The sequence below is a fragment of the Curcuma longa genome, chromosome 12 (assembly GCF_044706935.1).
Source record: "Curcuma longa cultivar G26 ecotype Majalengka, Jawa Barat chromosome 12, ITB_CL_G26_1.1, whole genome shotgun sequence".
NCBI lineage: Eukaryota > Viridiplantae > Streptophyta > Magnoliopsida > Zingiberales > Zingiberaceae > Curcuma > Curcuma longa.
In genome coordinates, this window is record NC_133872.1 from 9,076,666 (window position 1) to 9,095,086 (window position 18,421).

The 18,421-nt window shown below is 33.9% G+C and overlaps 1 protein-coding gene across 1 annotated transcript in view; it reads right to left on the reverse strand.

The window, feature by feature from the left end:
* LOC141843412 (putative GTP diphosphokinase RSH1, chloroplastic) overlaps positions 1–18,421 on the reverse strand; it is a 28,656-nt gene that overhangs the window by 8,540 nt on the left and 1,695 nt on the right. The window contains exons 3-11 of the mRNA XM_074731482.1: positions 15,050–15,235; positions 14,072–14,137; positions 5,199–5,291; positions 4,937–5,068; positions 4,759–4,860; positions 4,593–4,670; positions 4,440–4,511; positions 3,665–3,772; positions 3,447–3,544 (exon numbers count right to left, since the gene is read on the reverse strand). Of these exons, the coding sequence (XP_074587583.1) occupies positions 3,447–3,544; positions 3,665–3,772; positions 4,440–4,511; positions 4,593–4,670; positions 4,759–4,860; positions 4,937–5,068; positions 5,199–5,291; positions 14,072–14,137; positions 15,050–15,235 (935 nt within the window). The remainder of the gene's footprint in view (positions 1–3,446; positions 3,545–3,664; positions 3,773–4,439; positions 4,512–4,592; positions 4,671–4,758; positions 4,861–4,936; positions 5,069–5,198; positions 5,292–14,071; positions 14,138–15,049; positions 15,236–18,421) is intronic.

An 18,421-nucleotide genomic window follows, 5' to 3' on the forward strand; every position in this document is an offset into this window, starting at 1 on the left:
TATCTTTTTCTCTAGTTCCCCCAGGCTTCAACTTGTTTACAGAATTGACAAGAGCAGAAGTCTCCCCAATCGGAGTGCTGGTAGCAGAAATACCCTTGTTGCTCATGGTCCTTTTCCTGCCCTCCTCACTGAGAACTTTGTAGTAAACCTGTTCTAGAAAGGGAGTAGGATCAAGACTAAGAATTTGTCTTTTTAAACTCTCAAACTCTGCATTAAACCCATCTAGAAACTTAATAATTTTGTTCTTCTTCAGAAGCTTTAGATATCTTTGATGATCATCAGTGAAAATCCAATCCTCCATCCTGTAATAGTCAAACTCATCCCACAACCCCTTCAGAGCAGCAAAATAATTGATAACAGACATAAAACCTTGGACAAGTTTAAAAATTTGACTACTTAGCTGATAAGTACGCAATATGTCATGCTTGCGTCCGTACATTTGCTCCAGTGTCTTCCACATGTCGCTGGTTTGTTACGAAGAATGACTTGTTTGATGCCAGAACTGACGGAATTAAGTATCCAAGTCATCAACTGAAATATTGTCAAGCCTCCAAATACGAAAGTTTGGGTCATTTTCATCTGGTTTCACTTTAGTACCATGAAGAACATCAAGTTTATCATGGCTTTCAGCATAAAGTTCAGCAACTGCCCAAGATGCATAATTTATCTCTATCAATTTCTTCGAGGTTATCTGAAGACCGGATCCTCCAGTTCCTGACATTGTGAAAAACGGTTGTACCTGTCCAGAAGAAGCCATAGGATCTGCAGAAATACTAGAAGTTTCTCCAAAGATGTCCACCATAAAACAAACAGAGGAGGTGACGCTTGGAAGATGCACAACGATCAAGATAGTTTAATAACAAATCAGCTATCAAAAAAACAAACAACAAAACCCGGCAATAATTTTCTCTTCAGCAATAAGAAGCACTTCTCTGTTTGGCAACAAGAAGAAATGAGCTTCTCTGTTCGACAACCAGCAAACAGGGAGCTTCTTTGTTCGGCAATTCAAAGGAGGCGCCTGAGCATGGGAAGGAGAAGGAGCTCGAGAGGAAAAGGATCTGGCATCTAGGTTGTTAGGATTTCCTCCTAAAAGCCCTAAAATCGTGATCGATCACAAACAGCCGGTTGGAGGGCTGCTTCAATCGCAATCTGCAGGCAGCAACCTCTGCACGCGGCCGGATTGCATCTGAAGGCGACGTCGCACGCGTGGCCGTGCAGCGCTTCGAAAGAGGTGAAAGGCTTGTAGCAAACGCGATGGCGATGGCGGCGGAGGAAACAAGGGAGGACGCGATGGCGATGGCTCGGCGTTGGTCTCATCGCCGGTGGTGGGGACATGGAAGGCGGCAACTTTTGCTCGCGTATGAGCAGCGAGTGTCGCCGATGCACCAGTCGGAAGAGGGTAGATGCGAGGGCGGCGACGAGAGAGAGACCCGCGGGAGGAACGTCGCGTGGGAGAAACAACGCCGGTAAGGTCTCTAGCATGCTCCCTCTTTTGGCGTGAGCGGCAGCGTGCGATGGGCAGAGGCGTCGAGCAGAGAAGAGAAGAGGCGCGACAATGGCATCGCGTAGAGAAGAATTGGCAAGCGGCGATCGGGGGAAAAAAGAAGAGGAAGGAAGAGGAAAAATTAGGGTTTTGGAAAACCTAGCTTTGATACCATGTTGAAATTATCAGTCGTTAAAAGAACACATGTACAAGACTTATATAACCAACATAACCCTAAGAACACAAGAGGAAAAGACCTGTCTACCCTTGTTTCTCACAACAACTGTTAATCACCATGGTTTTAAATATCGACCTGTTTCAAAGTTTCAATTTATGATCGAAATAATATAATTTCGGTATCGTATCATGTTGATATGGTTCGATATTTTTTAAAATACAAAATATATTATTTAAAATTAAAAATTTTAATCTAAATATTTAAAATTTTTAATAATTCACATCTCAGATACAATCAGTTCAAAACACCATTTAAAATTTTGAGCCATGTCGAATTTTCAATTTATGATCGGAACGATATGATTTCGACACCTTATCATGTCATGCCAATATAGTTTCAATACTTTTTAAAATATAAATATATTAATTAAAAACTATTTTATTAATATTTGATTGTTATAAATATTTACTATTGAGTTATATTTGAGATATTGACTTTAGAGTTTAAGTTTTGATATTATCTTGTGAAATGTTTGATGCTTATTGAGTTGAAGTCCATCAAGTAGATATGATAAGATCAAATAGGTTTAAATTGAATTTAATTTGAATTTATTTTGATTAGTTTAAAATTAAACTAAATTTATATGTACAATAATTTAATTCACAGTAGCATATTTTATAAGATTAAAAATTATATTATATTTATTATGTTCTCTCCATCTTAAAGAGGTAACCTTTCTCTGTGGACAGATAAAGGAAAAAAATTAAACATATTTTAAGAGAGATCCATCATTAAAGAGGTAAAAAGGTTTTTCCTCTATATTGACCCTCATGGACACATGAAGGAGAAAAAAATTAATGATGGAGGGAAAAAACATAACAGGTTAAGGAGGAAAAAAATTAAGAGAGACAAAAGAATAGGGGAATGAATTTGAATTGGCTGTCTAAAAATAAAAATAGAACAAATAACTAAATAAAATGGTCGCGAGGTTGCAGCTTCTTCTGCAATGCCAAGAGGTCACAACTTCATTAGTGATTGCAGAGGACACCACGAGGTCACATCATCCTTGTGGTTGTACTTGCTCCATTGTAGGTCGGTAGATGGAACGGAAAATTTCACCTATACAGATCGGCACAACAAGTTGATTCTTATACAGATAGTCTCACATAAATTTTCCATCTAAATTCCATAATAAGTCCATGGAGGAGAAGGCGAGTTTAAAGGAAGTGGTACAACATATAGAAATGATAGAAAAGGAGAAACCAAGGGCACAACTCTATAAGAGAAGCAGTGGAAGAATGAAGCTAAATAATTTGTGCTGGGTGCAGACAAGTGACTTCATACAATATGGGCAGGAAGTGCAACTAATACAGAAAGATGTACAGGAGAGACAAGGGGAAAAAGTAGGTTTAAGCATTTTGGAATTTAGTGACAAAACCAACTTCACACAACACACACTACTAGTGGTCGTAATTTTTTAAATGAAGAGGAGCTACTTTTCATTAGACATGTGGGTTGCAATCAATACTTTCCCCCTTTCATTTTCTATGCAATCAACTAAAGAAAAAGATAATCAATCCATTAATCTGTTACTTTGAATATGGCAAGAACTCAAGACACTAATTATATTCCAATTTACTTCTCGAATTTCTACCCATGTTTTCCTTGGCAAACCATTCCATATAATTTGCTTGACAAGTCATCCTATGTATACCAAGTCATAAATAATTGAAAATATTACATATGGGAATTGAGAAGTACAACAGACTCAGAATTTCTGCTGACCTGTAAAGTTCCTTGCATACAGAACGCACTTCTGTTGTCACTGTCACAAGATCCAAAAATTGATCCTCCTCAATTCTTTGCCTCAAAATCTTCTTAGCCTGAAATATTGTGGAAATAATTTCCTCACTGCATGTATGGAGACTAATATGACATATAGTAGCAATATCAAACATTATGTTACTTGATCCTTTTTCATTCGACTTCCAAGAAAATGTTACCATGTCAAGTTCTTTGACATAATCTTTATAAAGATCTTCAACTCTTTTCTTGAGCTCCACAAAGACATCAGGATTTATATACATGAAAGACAGATATTCTAATTCTGACTGCAAAAAGGAAATTGACAGTCAAAAGTTGTAAAAATCACAAAATGGACAAATAAACTAATATTTTGACTTCAATCATAAAATAAACAATGCTAAAACTATCCATTTTATCTAAAAGTCTAAAACAACAAATACTAATATGGTTGCTTTAAATTATACTACAGAGCAGTACAGTGGTCATGCGCCTGCCGTTCAAGTGGAGTCGTTTTATTTTTATGCAGGAGCTCACACTGAATAAACTTAGACATTTGCATAAGGATCCTTACTTGATAGGTAAGTTATTAATCATTTCAAAAGACTTATATATTGCTCAAAATAAGAACACCTTACTTGATAGGTAAGTTATTAATCATTTCAAAAGATTTATATATTGCTCAAAATAAGAACACCAACCAGAACAATATTTCAGCCAGGAAAAAAACATATATTCAGCCTTTCACAAAAATGATATCTGACCTGTCAAATTGTTAATGAAAACTATTATACTAATCTATGCTCCTTGGACAAAAAGGAACCTAGTTGGCACAGTTGTGAATCTTTTGATATAAGAGACAAGTATATAAATAAAAGCATTTGAAATAAGTTTGGATGCCACATGGATAAAAATAAAAATGACAAAAAGTAAGAAGCTCTAGCAAGCTTTGTACAAAATTCCTGGCGCACATACCTTAATTTGGTACATCCCTAGAAGCTTGGCTAGAGGCGCAAACACCTGAAGTGTCTCTAGTGCAATACTGGACTGATTACAAAATTGAAGATACTTATTAGGAAGCCAAATGACTCAGAAAGGAGTAGTAGATTATGTGAGAATGCAAAAAACCTGCTTATGTGGTGGCATGTGGGATAGTGTGCGCATATTGTGTAAACGATCAGCCAGTTTGACAATAATGACACGGACCTACAGAAGCATTCAATCACACTACTCTCAATTATAGGAGGTAAAAAGCAACTATTCATTGACAAGAATAAGTGTATAACATGAATACCTCTTCTGTCATTGCAAGAAACATCTGTCTCAAATCATCAGCTTTTACATCTTGAACTGAACTATCTGCACCTTTGCACTTCAGTTTTCCTAGCTTGGATACCTGTGTCAGCAAATAATACTGGAAATTAAATCAAGAGTTTGAAGTTCCAACAAAAATGCTTAGGATGATTTTCTACCTTAGTCTCTCCCTCAACAATGTGCCGTACAGTACGACCAAACTCTTTCTCTATCCTATCAAAGGTAACAACTTTTGTATCTTCAACGGTATCATGCAATAGACCAGCAGCAATTGACTCCCAATCCAACTCCTAAAAAACAATAAAATATCAAACTGCAATATATACGATAATATATAAACAACATTAAAGCACACCTTGTTTTGATAAAATTTCTTGATGAAAACTAAAAATAGGTATTTATATCCTCTCTGCAACTTACATGCTCTCCAAGTATCCTTGCAACTTCAACTGGATGAATGATGAAGGGTTCTCCACTTCGCCGTTTTTGGCCATCATGAGCCTCGAAAGCAAGCTGCACTTTCAGATAAGCATGTTTAAATGTGATCTCTGTATTTACACTTGTCTTGTATATACAAATTGCACAGGTCAAGCTAAGAACTCAAGAATGTACAGGTTAAATGAATACTCAAAATGTATTAAACAAATCAACTTATGGGTGGCTAAGTAGTGATATGGAGTTAATGAGTTAATAATATCATTATATGTATGATAATCATTTGAGGTAATATCTATCCATACTGACAGAAAATTAAGGTTGTCGAAATACAAAATAACTTTAAATGTTTTGAATTTTATTTTTAATTAAATTGAATAATTTTAATTCAATCTAAAAACATTAAAATAATGATTTCCAAAAGAAAATTTGTTCAACTTAAAATTTATAAGTGAAATTGGTTACAATTTTCTAATTCTAAATTTATGCAAAAAAACCTGCTTTGAAATATTTTATAAAATTTTATTCAGCATTCATATAATCTATAATGTGTTAACATATACAAAAGGTCCACATGGAGATAAGATAACTGCTGATGTCATATTTTCAGTATTCCTTTAAACTTTGCTTCTATGGAAATCTTGGAATAATTTTGCTCATTGAGTTTTTAGGTGTTTGTTACAAAATTTAAAAGTTTGTTTTTGTTTTGACTATTCCACCTTATAAGTTTCTATCATATAGTAGTAATTATTTATATCTAGAGCAAGTTCATCAAATTTAGTTCATATTGTTAATAGTTTGGTGAATTTTTGAATTATGATAGTAAGATTTGGATAAAATAACAAGATATATTTTAAAAGAAAAGAACTCTATATCATACAGAATAATTTTAAAATCTTATAATTTGCAAAAGTATAATATTCTATTTAATAGAATAATATTACAGGTAGTAAGTTGTATGAATTCCGTGGATTGAAATCTCGAGCCGTATCATGCGATACTGGCGAAAAATTTCATTTCGTTGACGAACCGACACCGGCACAGCACCAGCACGCATTCCAGCTAGAAGACGCCTCCGAAGGCATTGCCCGGGCTTGGCGACGCCTCCGGAGGCGTCATGTGGCTTAGGCGACGCCACAGAAGGTGTTGCCCGGGCCCGACGACGCCACCGAAGGCGATGCACGGACCCGACGACGCCTCCGGAGGCGTCACACGGGCCGCGCTCGCCCCCGGTCGCGCCCGTGGCCAGTTGTGATTCCTTTTGTTTTTTTTATAAACTTAGGTTTAATAAGATTTTAATAATCAATTCGTAGCTATAATTGGGGATAATTTAAATAAGTTTTATTAAAGTCTGCAAAATTATCTTATTAATTTTTAAAAAATTATTTTTTATTTTTAAATATTTAGATTAAATTTTTTTATTTTAGTTAATATATTTTATATTTTAAAAATACCGAAACTATACCGGTACGATATGGTACCAAAACTGTATCGTTCCGGTCCGAGATTGAAACCTCGGTACGATTCAATATTTTAAACCTTGATTAATTTATAACAAAATATTTAGGAAATACTAAATGTATGTTATTTCATTCGGTTAAATTAAATAAAATTTACAATTGAAATTTTGCCCTCAAATGCTTGACATAGAAATAACATTTTTAACTCGACCATTATCGTTAAATCAGTCTCAATAGCCACAACACAATTGAAAAGATTGAGAGACAAACTACAACCATGCCACATGAAAAGATGCATGAAAAATGACTCTGCCATCATATGACTTGTAAGCATGCTTTGAAATCTCATAGTATCCAAGGTGGCACTGTCAAATCATATAGTTGCGATAAATTAGCGAACTCGATACTACTCAATACATGTAATCTATCCTATGTTGTTTTGTCGATGAGTATTGTGTACATTCGACATCATATGACTTCTAAGCATGCTTTGAAATTTCATATTATGCAAGAGAACATGGTTGAAATGTATAGTTGCAATAAAATATCGAACTCAATACTACTTGGTACATGTAATCTATCGTATGTTGTTGCGTCAATGATGTTGATTAGTATCATGTACATTCGGCATCCTCTGACGTGTTATAAATGTGTTAAGATAAATTAAAATAATTTTTGTTATTTTTTTGTAGCTTTTGACTCTATAATGAAATGCCAAAATTGAACCATTCTAGATGGGGCATAAAGTCTAAAATTAGTGAAATTATGTATATAGTTATGCTCTCTTCTTATTTTTCATCTCCTTCCTCCTTCCCTTCTAATTCCTCATGGGCACTGTATGTTAAAACACTGACATGGTACTAAAATAATATCGCTCCAATCAAAAATTTAAAACTCTAGCACGACTTGTTTTGAACCTTGCTTCCAAATGACCATTAGTTGCTCTCTCATTATCATTATATGTAACAACATGATTGATTCTTCACAATCATTATTAGGTGTCGAGTTCACATTCATCATCGCTCGCCTTAATGTCTCTAAGTGATATCATTTTCTTCTCTTATGTTATCGTTGACTTTGAGATTCTAATCTCTTCTATCTTTACCTTATATGAGAGCAAGGAAATGAAAAAGAGTTCCACTATGGATTTTGCAAAAAGTAGGGTAGAACCTAGCTTCCACTAAATTATATTACATTGATGGATGGAAAGCATATAAAAGTAATTACTTTTGTTGTTTACTTCTCATGAACTAACTAGAAACTCATGATAGAAAGACAAATATGCCCAAAATATTCAACTTGTTATCACGACTCCACCCTACCAAGAAGTCCTTAGTTTGGTGTTTACACTATTAGGCTGTTTTTGCCTTTGGATTGACAATGCCCTTCATCATGAACACCTTGCAGTGCGTCTTACTAATTGTTGCCAATAGTTGATTTCTTTCTTACTCTTGCAGCAAGGTTGAATTCCCATCTTGTCTCATTTCTCAATCACACAACCTCTCCTCACTTCCCTAACGCCACAAGGTCAAGTAATTTGGGAAACAAATCTAAGGCATAAATGTCTATGGAAATTTCAGTCATTGCACATTTGTTTCCATATGAATTTGAGGGAAAATTTTTGGCTATTTTTTTGATTTCATGGTATTGTTCAAAGTTCAAACTCCCCACTGTGTTTTCAAGCGAGGTAATTGGAGAAAAAATGGTTAGAGGCACTTTACGATCACATAAAACACCTGATGCACACAAGTTAATCACTTCCCTGCAGAATAAGGCATAAACAGGATGTCATTGCACATTTGTTTCCATATGAATTTGAGGGAAAATTTTTGGCTATTTTTTTGATTTCATGGTATTGTTCAAAGTTCAAACTCCCCACTGTGTTTTCAAGCGAGGTAATTGGAGAAAAAATGGTTGATTTCGCAAGCACACAAGTTAATTTCTGCAGAATGAACAGGATGTTATTCTTTTATAATGATCCTTTCTCCAGTTTAATTTGTCATATATTGGGTTTAATTTTCAGACTTAGATTTTCATTTGATTAATTGGGTTTAGCATTTAATGAGTTCTGTTTTGTGGAATCATATAAAATAAGATTCATATCATTTAAGTGGATCAAATTTAACTGGGTCATTGTGATTCTTTTAAATTCTAGTGCATATTTAAAAATTGTATTATTTTACATGCGAACCGCAACATATAGTAAGATATGAATTATATGATGTTGACAACTACAATCTAGAGTCAAATCATTTGTTTGTATGTTGGATTGAATTGATTAAAAATTAGTAATTGATGCTTTTAAAAAATGATGTTTTTTTCAGAAAACTTTAGATACTAATATATATTAAATTATACTATGCTAAAAACCAGAATTAAAAAACTAAATACTTCTCTATTGGCATGCATCCCATTGGTAAAAAACTAAAAAATGAATTCCACCTGCAAATAAGGAAATAGTCCAATGTAACTTTTGCAAAATTGATTAAAAATTGCATTTATATACTAATCACTTCCCTGTTGGATAATTTAATGGAAAACATAAAATATCTAAAATTATTTTATATTTTTGTTAATTATCTACAAAGATTAATAATCATACATCAAAATTATTTTAAAATATTAAATATTATTATTTACTTGAAACTAGCAATTTTATTCTAATAACTTAGTTTTTCATTAATTATTAAATTTAATATAGACTAGGACATTTAATAATACATGAAAATGTGAACAAATAACAGATATAGTTGATTATTAACTCTAAAATTACGTTAACGTAATTCACTAGGCAACATGTGTGCAACATCTTGGTCAAAGACTTAAAATATCACATTAAGTGATTGGCATATTGAGTCACCAATTGTAAATTAAAAAAAATCATATTTACAAAATGTTAACTTTTCACTTCCACTTCCTCTTCTCTATCGTGTGCCTTTGGTGTTCTTATGAGCCACAACTCCATTCTTATACGTGTGCAATTATCATTGTAGTTGTACAAGTAATGCTTCATGAATAAAGGTAAAGTCTAATAGCAATATGATGTAAGGTGGATGTTTGATAGTGGCAAAGAATCATTGTAAGATCAACATTGTAGGTTAAAGACTCAACAAAAACAACAGCGAAAGGTAACTCGTAGTTAAGAGATGGCAATTGTGCAAAGGGAAAAAAAATATATGGTGCTAGGACTCGGAGAGTAGGGGTGGACTTAAAGATTGAAGATGAGTTTATGATAGATCATGGAATTGAACAAGAGCTAACTATAACAATTACCTAAGTGGAGAAGAGTGCGGTGAGATGCAAATTAGGAATTGATTTATATTTCAAATTTAAAATTGTAGTCAATTTTGATAATTATCCTATTTTAAGTGTCAAATGTTTAATATCTCTTATTTTGATTGGAATATCTTTGAATTTGGTTGGAATATTTTTAATTTGGCCAAAGTTCCAAGTATTTAGATTATTTTAAAAAAAAAAATTGGTAGGATTTTTTATTTGCAAGTTGTAGGTAATTTATTTCATAAGTTGTTTGAGTCTATCCACTATAACACTCATCGAGGTAATTCCTTTGCTTCTAATAGTATCATCATGTGACTTTGCTACTTTGACTACTTGCACAACCACTTACTATCCTAGCTTCTGTCAGTGCTGCCGTTTATAGAATAATATCCTTGCACCTACTTTCTATCTATTGTTACCAATAATCCAAACAAACCACTCCACAGTGAATCACCTTCTTTTCCCCATTCTCATCTCATGCTAGAAAAGGGGATTAGAGATGCTCTCGCCTATCTATTTCCCCTGACCAATGCACCGGATCATTCATACCACACTCCTCTATATTCAGTCGTCACCTCCACATCTCTCCAGCAAAATCTCCCAGTTAGATTAGCCACCTTCGATTAATTTGCACAATAGAAGCACTCACAATGAAGACAATCCTAATCCCAAAATCCCTCTTCATCAATTAGTTTGATATTTTTCAAATAAAACCAACTACTCTATGTCCAGATTAGTTGTGTACTAAAAAATAAGAAAAAAATTACGGTCCACAAAATTGCATATGCTCGAAGTAAATTGGAAAACTTGTATATGAATCTTGATGTGAAGTCAACATCAAGTAGGTTCACTTCACTTCGGCGAAATTGTAATCTCTCTTTGTAAACTACTTCTGATTATTTAGTTGGTCAGTTCAAATTTTAATTAGTTTTTTTTCACAATTTTCTTTGTGCCATCATATATTATTCATAAATCACAAAACCCCATCATGTAGGTATTGTGATTGTCATACACCAAATAAAGAAAAAAAAATCCATAATTAGCATAACTATACTTACATGCTAGTTATTATATTGTCATTCTTTGCGTTTTTTTAATTGAAGTATTTAATTTGCCCCATTATCTTATTTTATAAGCATCATAAATTGACAATACTTAGAATAGCACAATGAGAAGAACCCTCACAATCCCTCTAAATACATGGAAGATGAAGATGAGAAACATAAACTCATCTATCATGTGAATGATGAGCATAAATTCATGAGAGAATTAGAATGTTCTATCCAAATAATTATTTTACAACTAAGTTTGTTAAAAATTATAAAAATTAACGACTTAGATAACTTTTAATAGAATTAAATTGTTGACTGCATTACTATGCCAATATAATTCTAGTGGTATCACCTAAGAAAAGGGATGTCTAGGTTGATATTGTTTGAAATCAGCTAAGATAAGAAGATTCTCTCTAACTCATCCTTTGATTACATATTTTAGTCATAGAGAGGAGATAAAAAATAATAATATAGAGAGAGAGGGGGGAGAGAGAGAGAGATAGAAAGAGGGAGAGAGTGGTTGTGGAGATGGAAATAATTGAGATATATTCATATCTTGTATGTGCCTTCCAATTTAAGTTACGCCAATCCAATCCCAACTCCTAATGATCAACAAAGATATCTTTACGAGCATGTAGAGAAACCAGTTCGAAAATCAAATGGCCTATGTGCATCATTGAATCTCAATCTGAAACTTATGATGTTGATCTCACAAGAATGCTACAAAAACCACAACCATCATTCAATGCACCACACTATTTTTGTTTTAGTAAGGTATAATCATTAGTCAAAATACTTTTTATATGTTAGTGATTTTTTCTTCAAATTTTTGATTCAATTGACTTAGATATATAAATGGAAATGAACAAGCTAATTAGAAGAGAAATTATAGGATTAAACCCATTCGAGTTGAACTGTACACAATTTGAAGTGTTTTGAGTGATGGCACAAAACTTTTTTACGATCATACCGTTTTAGCTAGAAACTTAAACTCCAACACTAAACAATACTTTAAACTTTGTTTTATGTTATCTAGACATAACTGTACATGTGGACAATAAGTGAACAGGCAAGAAGAGTTTTGTGGCTGGTCTTCCATAAAACTTCAGCATCATATGGAGCACTCTGGCAGTTGTTAACATGGTATAATACATACCATGATACTGCCACGATACTAATGATATTACATACAGCAGATGTCAAATGTTACTATAAGTACACTAATAACTGTATATGTGGACAATAAGTGAACAGGCAAGAAGAGTTTTGTGGCTGGTCTTCCATAAAACTTCAGCACCATATGGAGCACTCTGGCAGTTGTTAACATGGTATAATACATACCATGATACTGCCACGATACTAATGATATTACATACAGCAGATGTCAAATGTTACTATAAGTACACTAATCATGTAAAGCAGGCACATAAATTTTGTGGTGCCATCTTAAATAAGCAGTTTCAAATAATAGACGATTTAACATAAATGGGTGAATGGCTTGGATGAAAATAAGAGACAGATCAGAATAAATACTATATATGTTTCACGTGCTATTTTGCGTAGTTGTATCACAATAGACTAAGTATATCCCACTTATTTCTCTCTAGAAAACTCAATCTTGAAGTTTTGCAGTTCTCAAGATTGCCAGAAACACTGAAGAACAGTCTCACTCAATGACCATTCTATCATCTTCTCGTCTATCCTTCAGCCATGCCTCTCTTTCGACTTTCTCATTTCTTCAGCTTATGTTGAACAGTGGACATACTTCCTAGGAAAGTGTGCAAGTCAAGTTCAAGCTGATATAAAGTTTTTCCAGCCAATTTTGCTGATTTCTAAAGGTGCACTTCTCAGATAAATCAGATCAAGTTTCTGCCAATTCCAATCTAAATGACAACCAATCAAGATAGAACTCAACTGTTTTTGGAAAAAATGCAACTCCTACTATATGACTTCCTGAGTGGTTATTATAATAATCAGTTTATTTATTCAATTCCTGGCTTGAAGAGCAAACACTTACTATGAGTAGAATCTTATGGTTTTAGCTCCTTCCAGATGCCTTCTATGTAGATTAAGCTACCAAATCTTTGATTACTACAGTTCACCTCGAACAACTTAATTTAATATGTTCAATTAATTTTTTGAAGAAAGCTGGCACATGGCATTTTTACAAAACATTGGTTTGGTACATGCCATCCTTTAAAAAGTTAACATTGAAATGGATTTATAGGTTGTTCTGCCATTTCCAATCTAAATGATGGCCGAACAAGATAGAACTCAACTGTTTTGGAAAAAGAGGAAACTCCAATATGACTTCCATAAGCGGCTATTAGCATAATCACTTAGTATATCTTCTTCAACTCCTGGCTTGAAGAGCAAACTCTATTTATGAGCAGAACCTAATAGTTGTAGCTCCTTCCAGATGCTTTCTATGTAGATTAAGCTACCAAATCTTTGATCACTAGTGTTCATTTCAAACAACTTAATTAAACATATTCAATTAATTTTTTGAAAAAGCTGGCACATGCATTTTTACAATGCGTGAGGTTCGTACATGTCATTCTTAAATAAAAAAAATCAAGATTAACATGGATTTGTAGGTTCTGCTGCTGATTCCAATCTAAATGATAGCTGATCAAGATAGGACTCGACCATCTTGAAAAAAGGTTCAACTCTTTCTATATGACTTCCATGAAGGGCTATGGAATAATCAGTAGTATATCTTCTTCAATTCCAGGCTAGAAGAGGAAACACTAATTTTGATTAGAACCTTATGGTTTTAGCTCATTCTAGATGCCTTCTATGTAGATTAAGCTACCAAATGTTTGATTCCTACAGTTCATCCCCAACAACTCAATTTAATATGTTCAATTAATTTTTTGAATACTGCCGGCACATGGCATGTTTACAAAACATGAGGCTACATGCCATTCTTAAAAAAAACTAAGATTGACATGAATTTATAGGTTCTTATATGTTCAGCAAGCATAAACAGGAAAATATATAATAAAACAAAAAATATAATAAGCACCACTATTGGACTGTATGCACACTTAGTTCAAGTAGTTACCTTCAATGCATCGTTTACTAACTTCAGTTCCTCTGGTGCAAGATAAGAAATAGTTGGTCTCAGGTCCTGTTTCATCAAAACCTAAAACTTGTTACACATGATTATCAGCTATTGAGGGTTGGGACTGCAAATCGCTAATCATCATTCTGTCTAAAAAAGAAATAATTTACAAGAGAACCCCGAATGGTTGTTGACCTAAGTGATGCGGAAACAGTTGAGCTGAAAGAGAACTTATAACAGCCAGTAGTACATCTTAATATCTTACTCACAGAATCCAACATTAAAATGAACTATAACAGTACCTAACTTGACTGTGAACAATTTCAGACATCTGATCACAAGATGGGAATTTCAGATAGGATTTTAGGATAACTATACCTCTGATTAATCAGCTTGTCAAAAAAAAAAAAAAAGATGAGCAATAACACCATCTGAAGTTGCTATTGATCCTCAAAGAAGTCAAAGATACAGGACAAGTCATGCCTACCAACATAGTGAGGGAAATGTGGATGAACCATAAAAGAATTATGATGATAAGTCACCCTTTCAAAGGAATATTCTAGTTTCCCTCTTAAACATTTAGCCCAACAGTGATTAAAATAATTGTCCATAACAGATATTCAACACTTATATGAAGTATGAGGATTATCAAACACTCATTCTAACTAATAAAGAAGCAACCTATATTTAATGCTTGAATTAAATATGAGGATTACAGTGACTGAAAATAATTTCCAAAGTTTTCTTATTCAAGCATACAAAATCCAAGTGACATATAAACGATATTGTTAATAACCACAATAGATGAATGCCCCATCAAAATGCTTCATCAAAGATGATCCTGCAAATTACATGGATTGCTATCACAAGGGCCAAAAAAAACTAAGAATAGAGTGAATAACATAAAAAGAAACATGAGCATGTATCAAGGTCATTAATTACATAAAGTAAGAAGGTGATCAGAAATCATGTTCTTGCCTCCCATAATGAATCTGGAGAAATTCTATCAAAGTGGCCCACATCTGATGAAGCACAACCAATCCTCAAAGATTTGCTTGGGAGAGGAGCAATATCTGACATGAAAGACCACTCATATCCACCAAAATCTATAACAACATTACATCCGAACTTCCTCTCATTAAGATCTTCAGATCTGTAATTAGCCTATGAAACAGGAGGGATGTATGAAAAAATTAACAATAGTAACGAAAACTTAAAGTGTTAGCTGTCAGTTGAGGCTCGAATTCAAATATAAATCTAATTGCCAATTATAACTACAATAATAAATGGTAGCTATTTATAAGTTGCAAATACTAAAGTTGAGTGTAGATCCTGACAAGTAGTTATCTGCTGTTCACATTCAGAAAGAAAGGAAAACTAATACACAATTATCGGTACAAGGAAAATGTCCGTTTTAGTACCAGTTTCTAACAATTACTTGCTAAAGTTTCTTCACAAAAACAAGAACTCAAATATCTAAAATGTGGCACTTTTCTATGTATATTGCTACTCTCCGAAAGTCAGTGTAAGAATAACTATTGATTTTTGGATCATAATCAGATCCAGTAGTGTGTATTGGTTGTGAACCACAATGGTTAGCAAGCGAAGAAGGTTTTGTTCTATCTTGCTCTCCCAAAGAACTTTTCCCACCTTAATTCAAATTCAGGAAATGTATATTCACAATTATATCATCACTCTTGCAAATTGCAAATTGCAAGTAGTTGGCAAAGACTGTTGGCTGATACATATTCAGAAAATCAAAAGGAAATGTATAATTTGAATCTTTCAAAAAAATTGAGGCATGTAACAGAATATAATCGTTCATCAAAAACATGTACATATCCACTACATATATAGAGAAAAAAATTCTGATGAATGAATTCATTCAACCATGTTTCAGGCATGTGAATGGGACAGCATCATGCAACACAAAATTGGAAGTGCATTTACAACCAAAGGAGAAAGAAGGTAAAGGAACTTATTGGTTTATTTTCTTTTAGAAAGAATAAGGATAATTAATATAACAAGTTCTAACAAGTAGACAGTGTTTGTGAATGCATAAGCTGCTGTTGTAAACAAGTCTCAGATGGACCTGCACAAGCTAGTTTGGAGACAAATAAAGAACATAGGTAATTGATAGTTGTCCACTTAAACCCACAAGAAGGGTCAGCTATTTGATACATTTATTTAACAAATTATGACTTGAACTTGGTTCAGTTCATATGTGTAGCTCCAATTTATCCACCTTAATGAAAACCCGGTGAACTGAATTGGATTTTCAGAAACAATTTATAATTAAGCATTTGAACTCTATGTAAAAGAAGCATTAAATGTAAAGCTTTCTGTAGATAGAACAAAGCTTGCAAATACAAAGAATCTCTGTAAGTTCATCTCTCAAAAGAACAAGCAAGGAAGATAACAAAAAAAATATACAAAGAAAACTGAATGTAGTGAACATAATAGGAATTCCGAAGTATGCAAATTGATATTTCATCATGGAAGCCATAGTTGATTAAAACCAATAAGTACTTAAATGGAGGCGACCATCATGATCAGTAACATCCAACTATTCTTAGTTCATGATTAGAAACAATTAATGTTTGATTGCTAGTCCTAAATACAAAATGTTAACTATAACTTACCATCAGAACTACACAAAAGGAATATATAAAAGTAGCTACAAAGGCCGACAATCGCATGGCATAATTATGAAAATGTATCAAGACGTGATCAATGTAGGATTGATATTGCTGCTAGTGTTATATTCCCAAAATTTTTAAGGGGTCAAATTGTAATTTTGAAAAATTGTGGACTTTTTTTGTAAACGTGCAAAATAATAAACCAACCCTAAGTTTTCCCTCTCCCATGTGTTACCCATCTCTCCACTTCTCCCATTCATGATGCCACCTTCTTCCCACATCATGTCACAACCGTCGTCACACTGCCGCCCCCTCACGTCACTTGCCGCCACCTATTGTCATAGCCACCCTGCAACGTTGTCGCAGGTACCTTACATCGTCATTGCTCTATGGCACTGCCACCTTCCAATGTTGTTGCCCTCACAATGCTATTGCCTCGTGACACTGTCGTCTCACGCCACCTCCACTTTGTACCACCTTCCACCGAAGTTTCAGAGAAGGGAACACCTATTGTCATTGTTTGTATCACTATCAGTCCTCGATTTCACTCTCTATCACCATTTTAGCTGTCATCAAGCCACCCTCACCTCTTCACCATCTCAATATCCCATACCAAATTTAAGAAGTCCCACAACCAATTCATCACTAGAATAAGGTTTTAGTATGATATTTGATGCTACAATGGAGGAACTTCAAATTCACCATTTGTAGGTGACTGACAAATGTTGCTAAAGCTTTATTAATCTTGTGTCTAATGGAATATATAGTAATATCAGTGTTCTAAATAGCGGTTGAGGCGGTCGCCTAGGCAGCACCTAAGTAGGAGGTGGGCATCAACCGCACCGCCTTTGTCGTAGGCAATGCGGTAGGCAGTCAACATCAACAACTCACTCCTGCTTGGAACAGGCGGAACTGCCATCGCCACTGCTATCCGCGAATGTGTTGCTATCCAGACGCATCACCCAAGCTCGATGACTCATCCGGACACATCGCCCGAGCCCAGCGACTCATTCGAATGCATCTCCGGAACAGTTCATCAAATAATTTATTTTCAAAAAAAATTCAACAACTTATATATGTAAATTAAAGGTTTCAGAAAGGATAACTAGTTTTACAACATATAATTATTTTATAGAAAATTAACTAATTATATATCTTTTATATGACTTCATATTCACATGAAATGGCATGACCCACATTAGAGTATTAAAATGGCATGACATGAATTGGGGCTTTAATAAAAATCACAAGAAGAAAACTCAACATTAATAAGGGCATCATAGGAAACTATAGATGATGTTTCTACATATTAGTGTTTGTTAAATTAGTTAATTGATATGTTTGATGAGCTTAAAGATTAACAAGAACAAGATTTAAGGCTAGTTATACACAATTCAAAAGAGAAGAGGGCATAGTGGGACCACAATGAATACACAATAAGGGCAAATTCACAATGTAAATTACATAAAACACTTCCCGGTTGTTGTCGTTCTATGTAGTCCATCCAATTTCAAAATTTCCACTTTTATTCCTTTTAATCTAACAAAGCATATTTAAATATGAAAATAAAAGAATGTTTTCATACACAAACTCAACAAGAAAAAAGACTATCATATGGATCCTAATTTTTATTTATCAAATTTTGTTAACTTCATTGTCATGCCTTTTAAGTGAGAATTAGAGGCAGTTCATGTGCTTGTACATATAACTT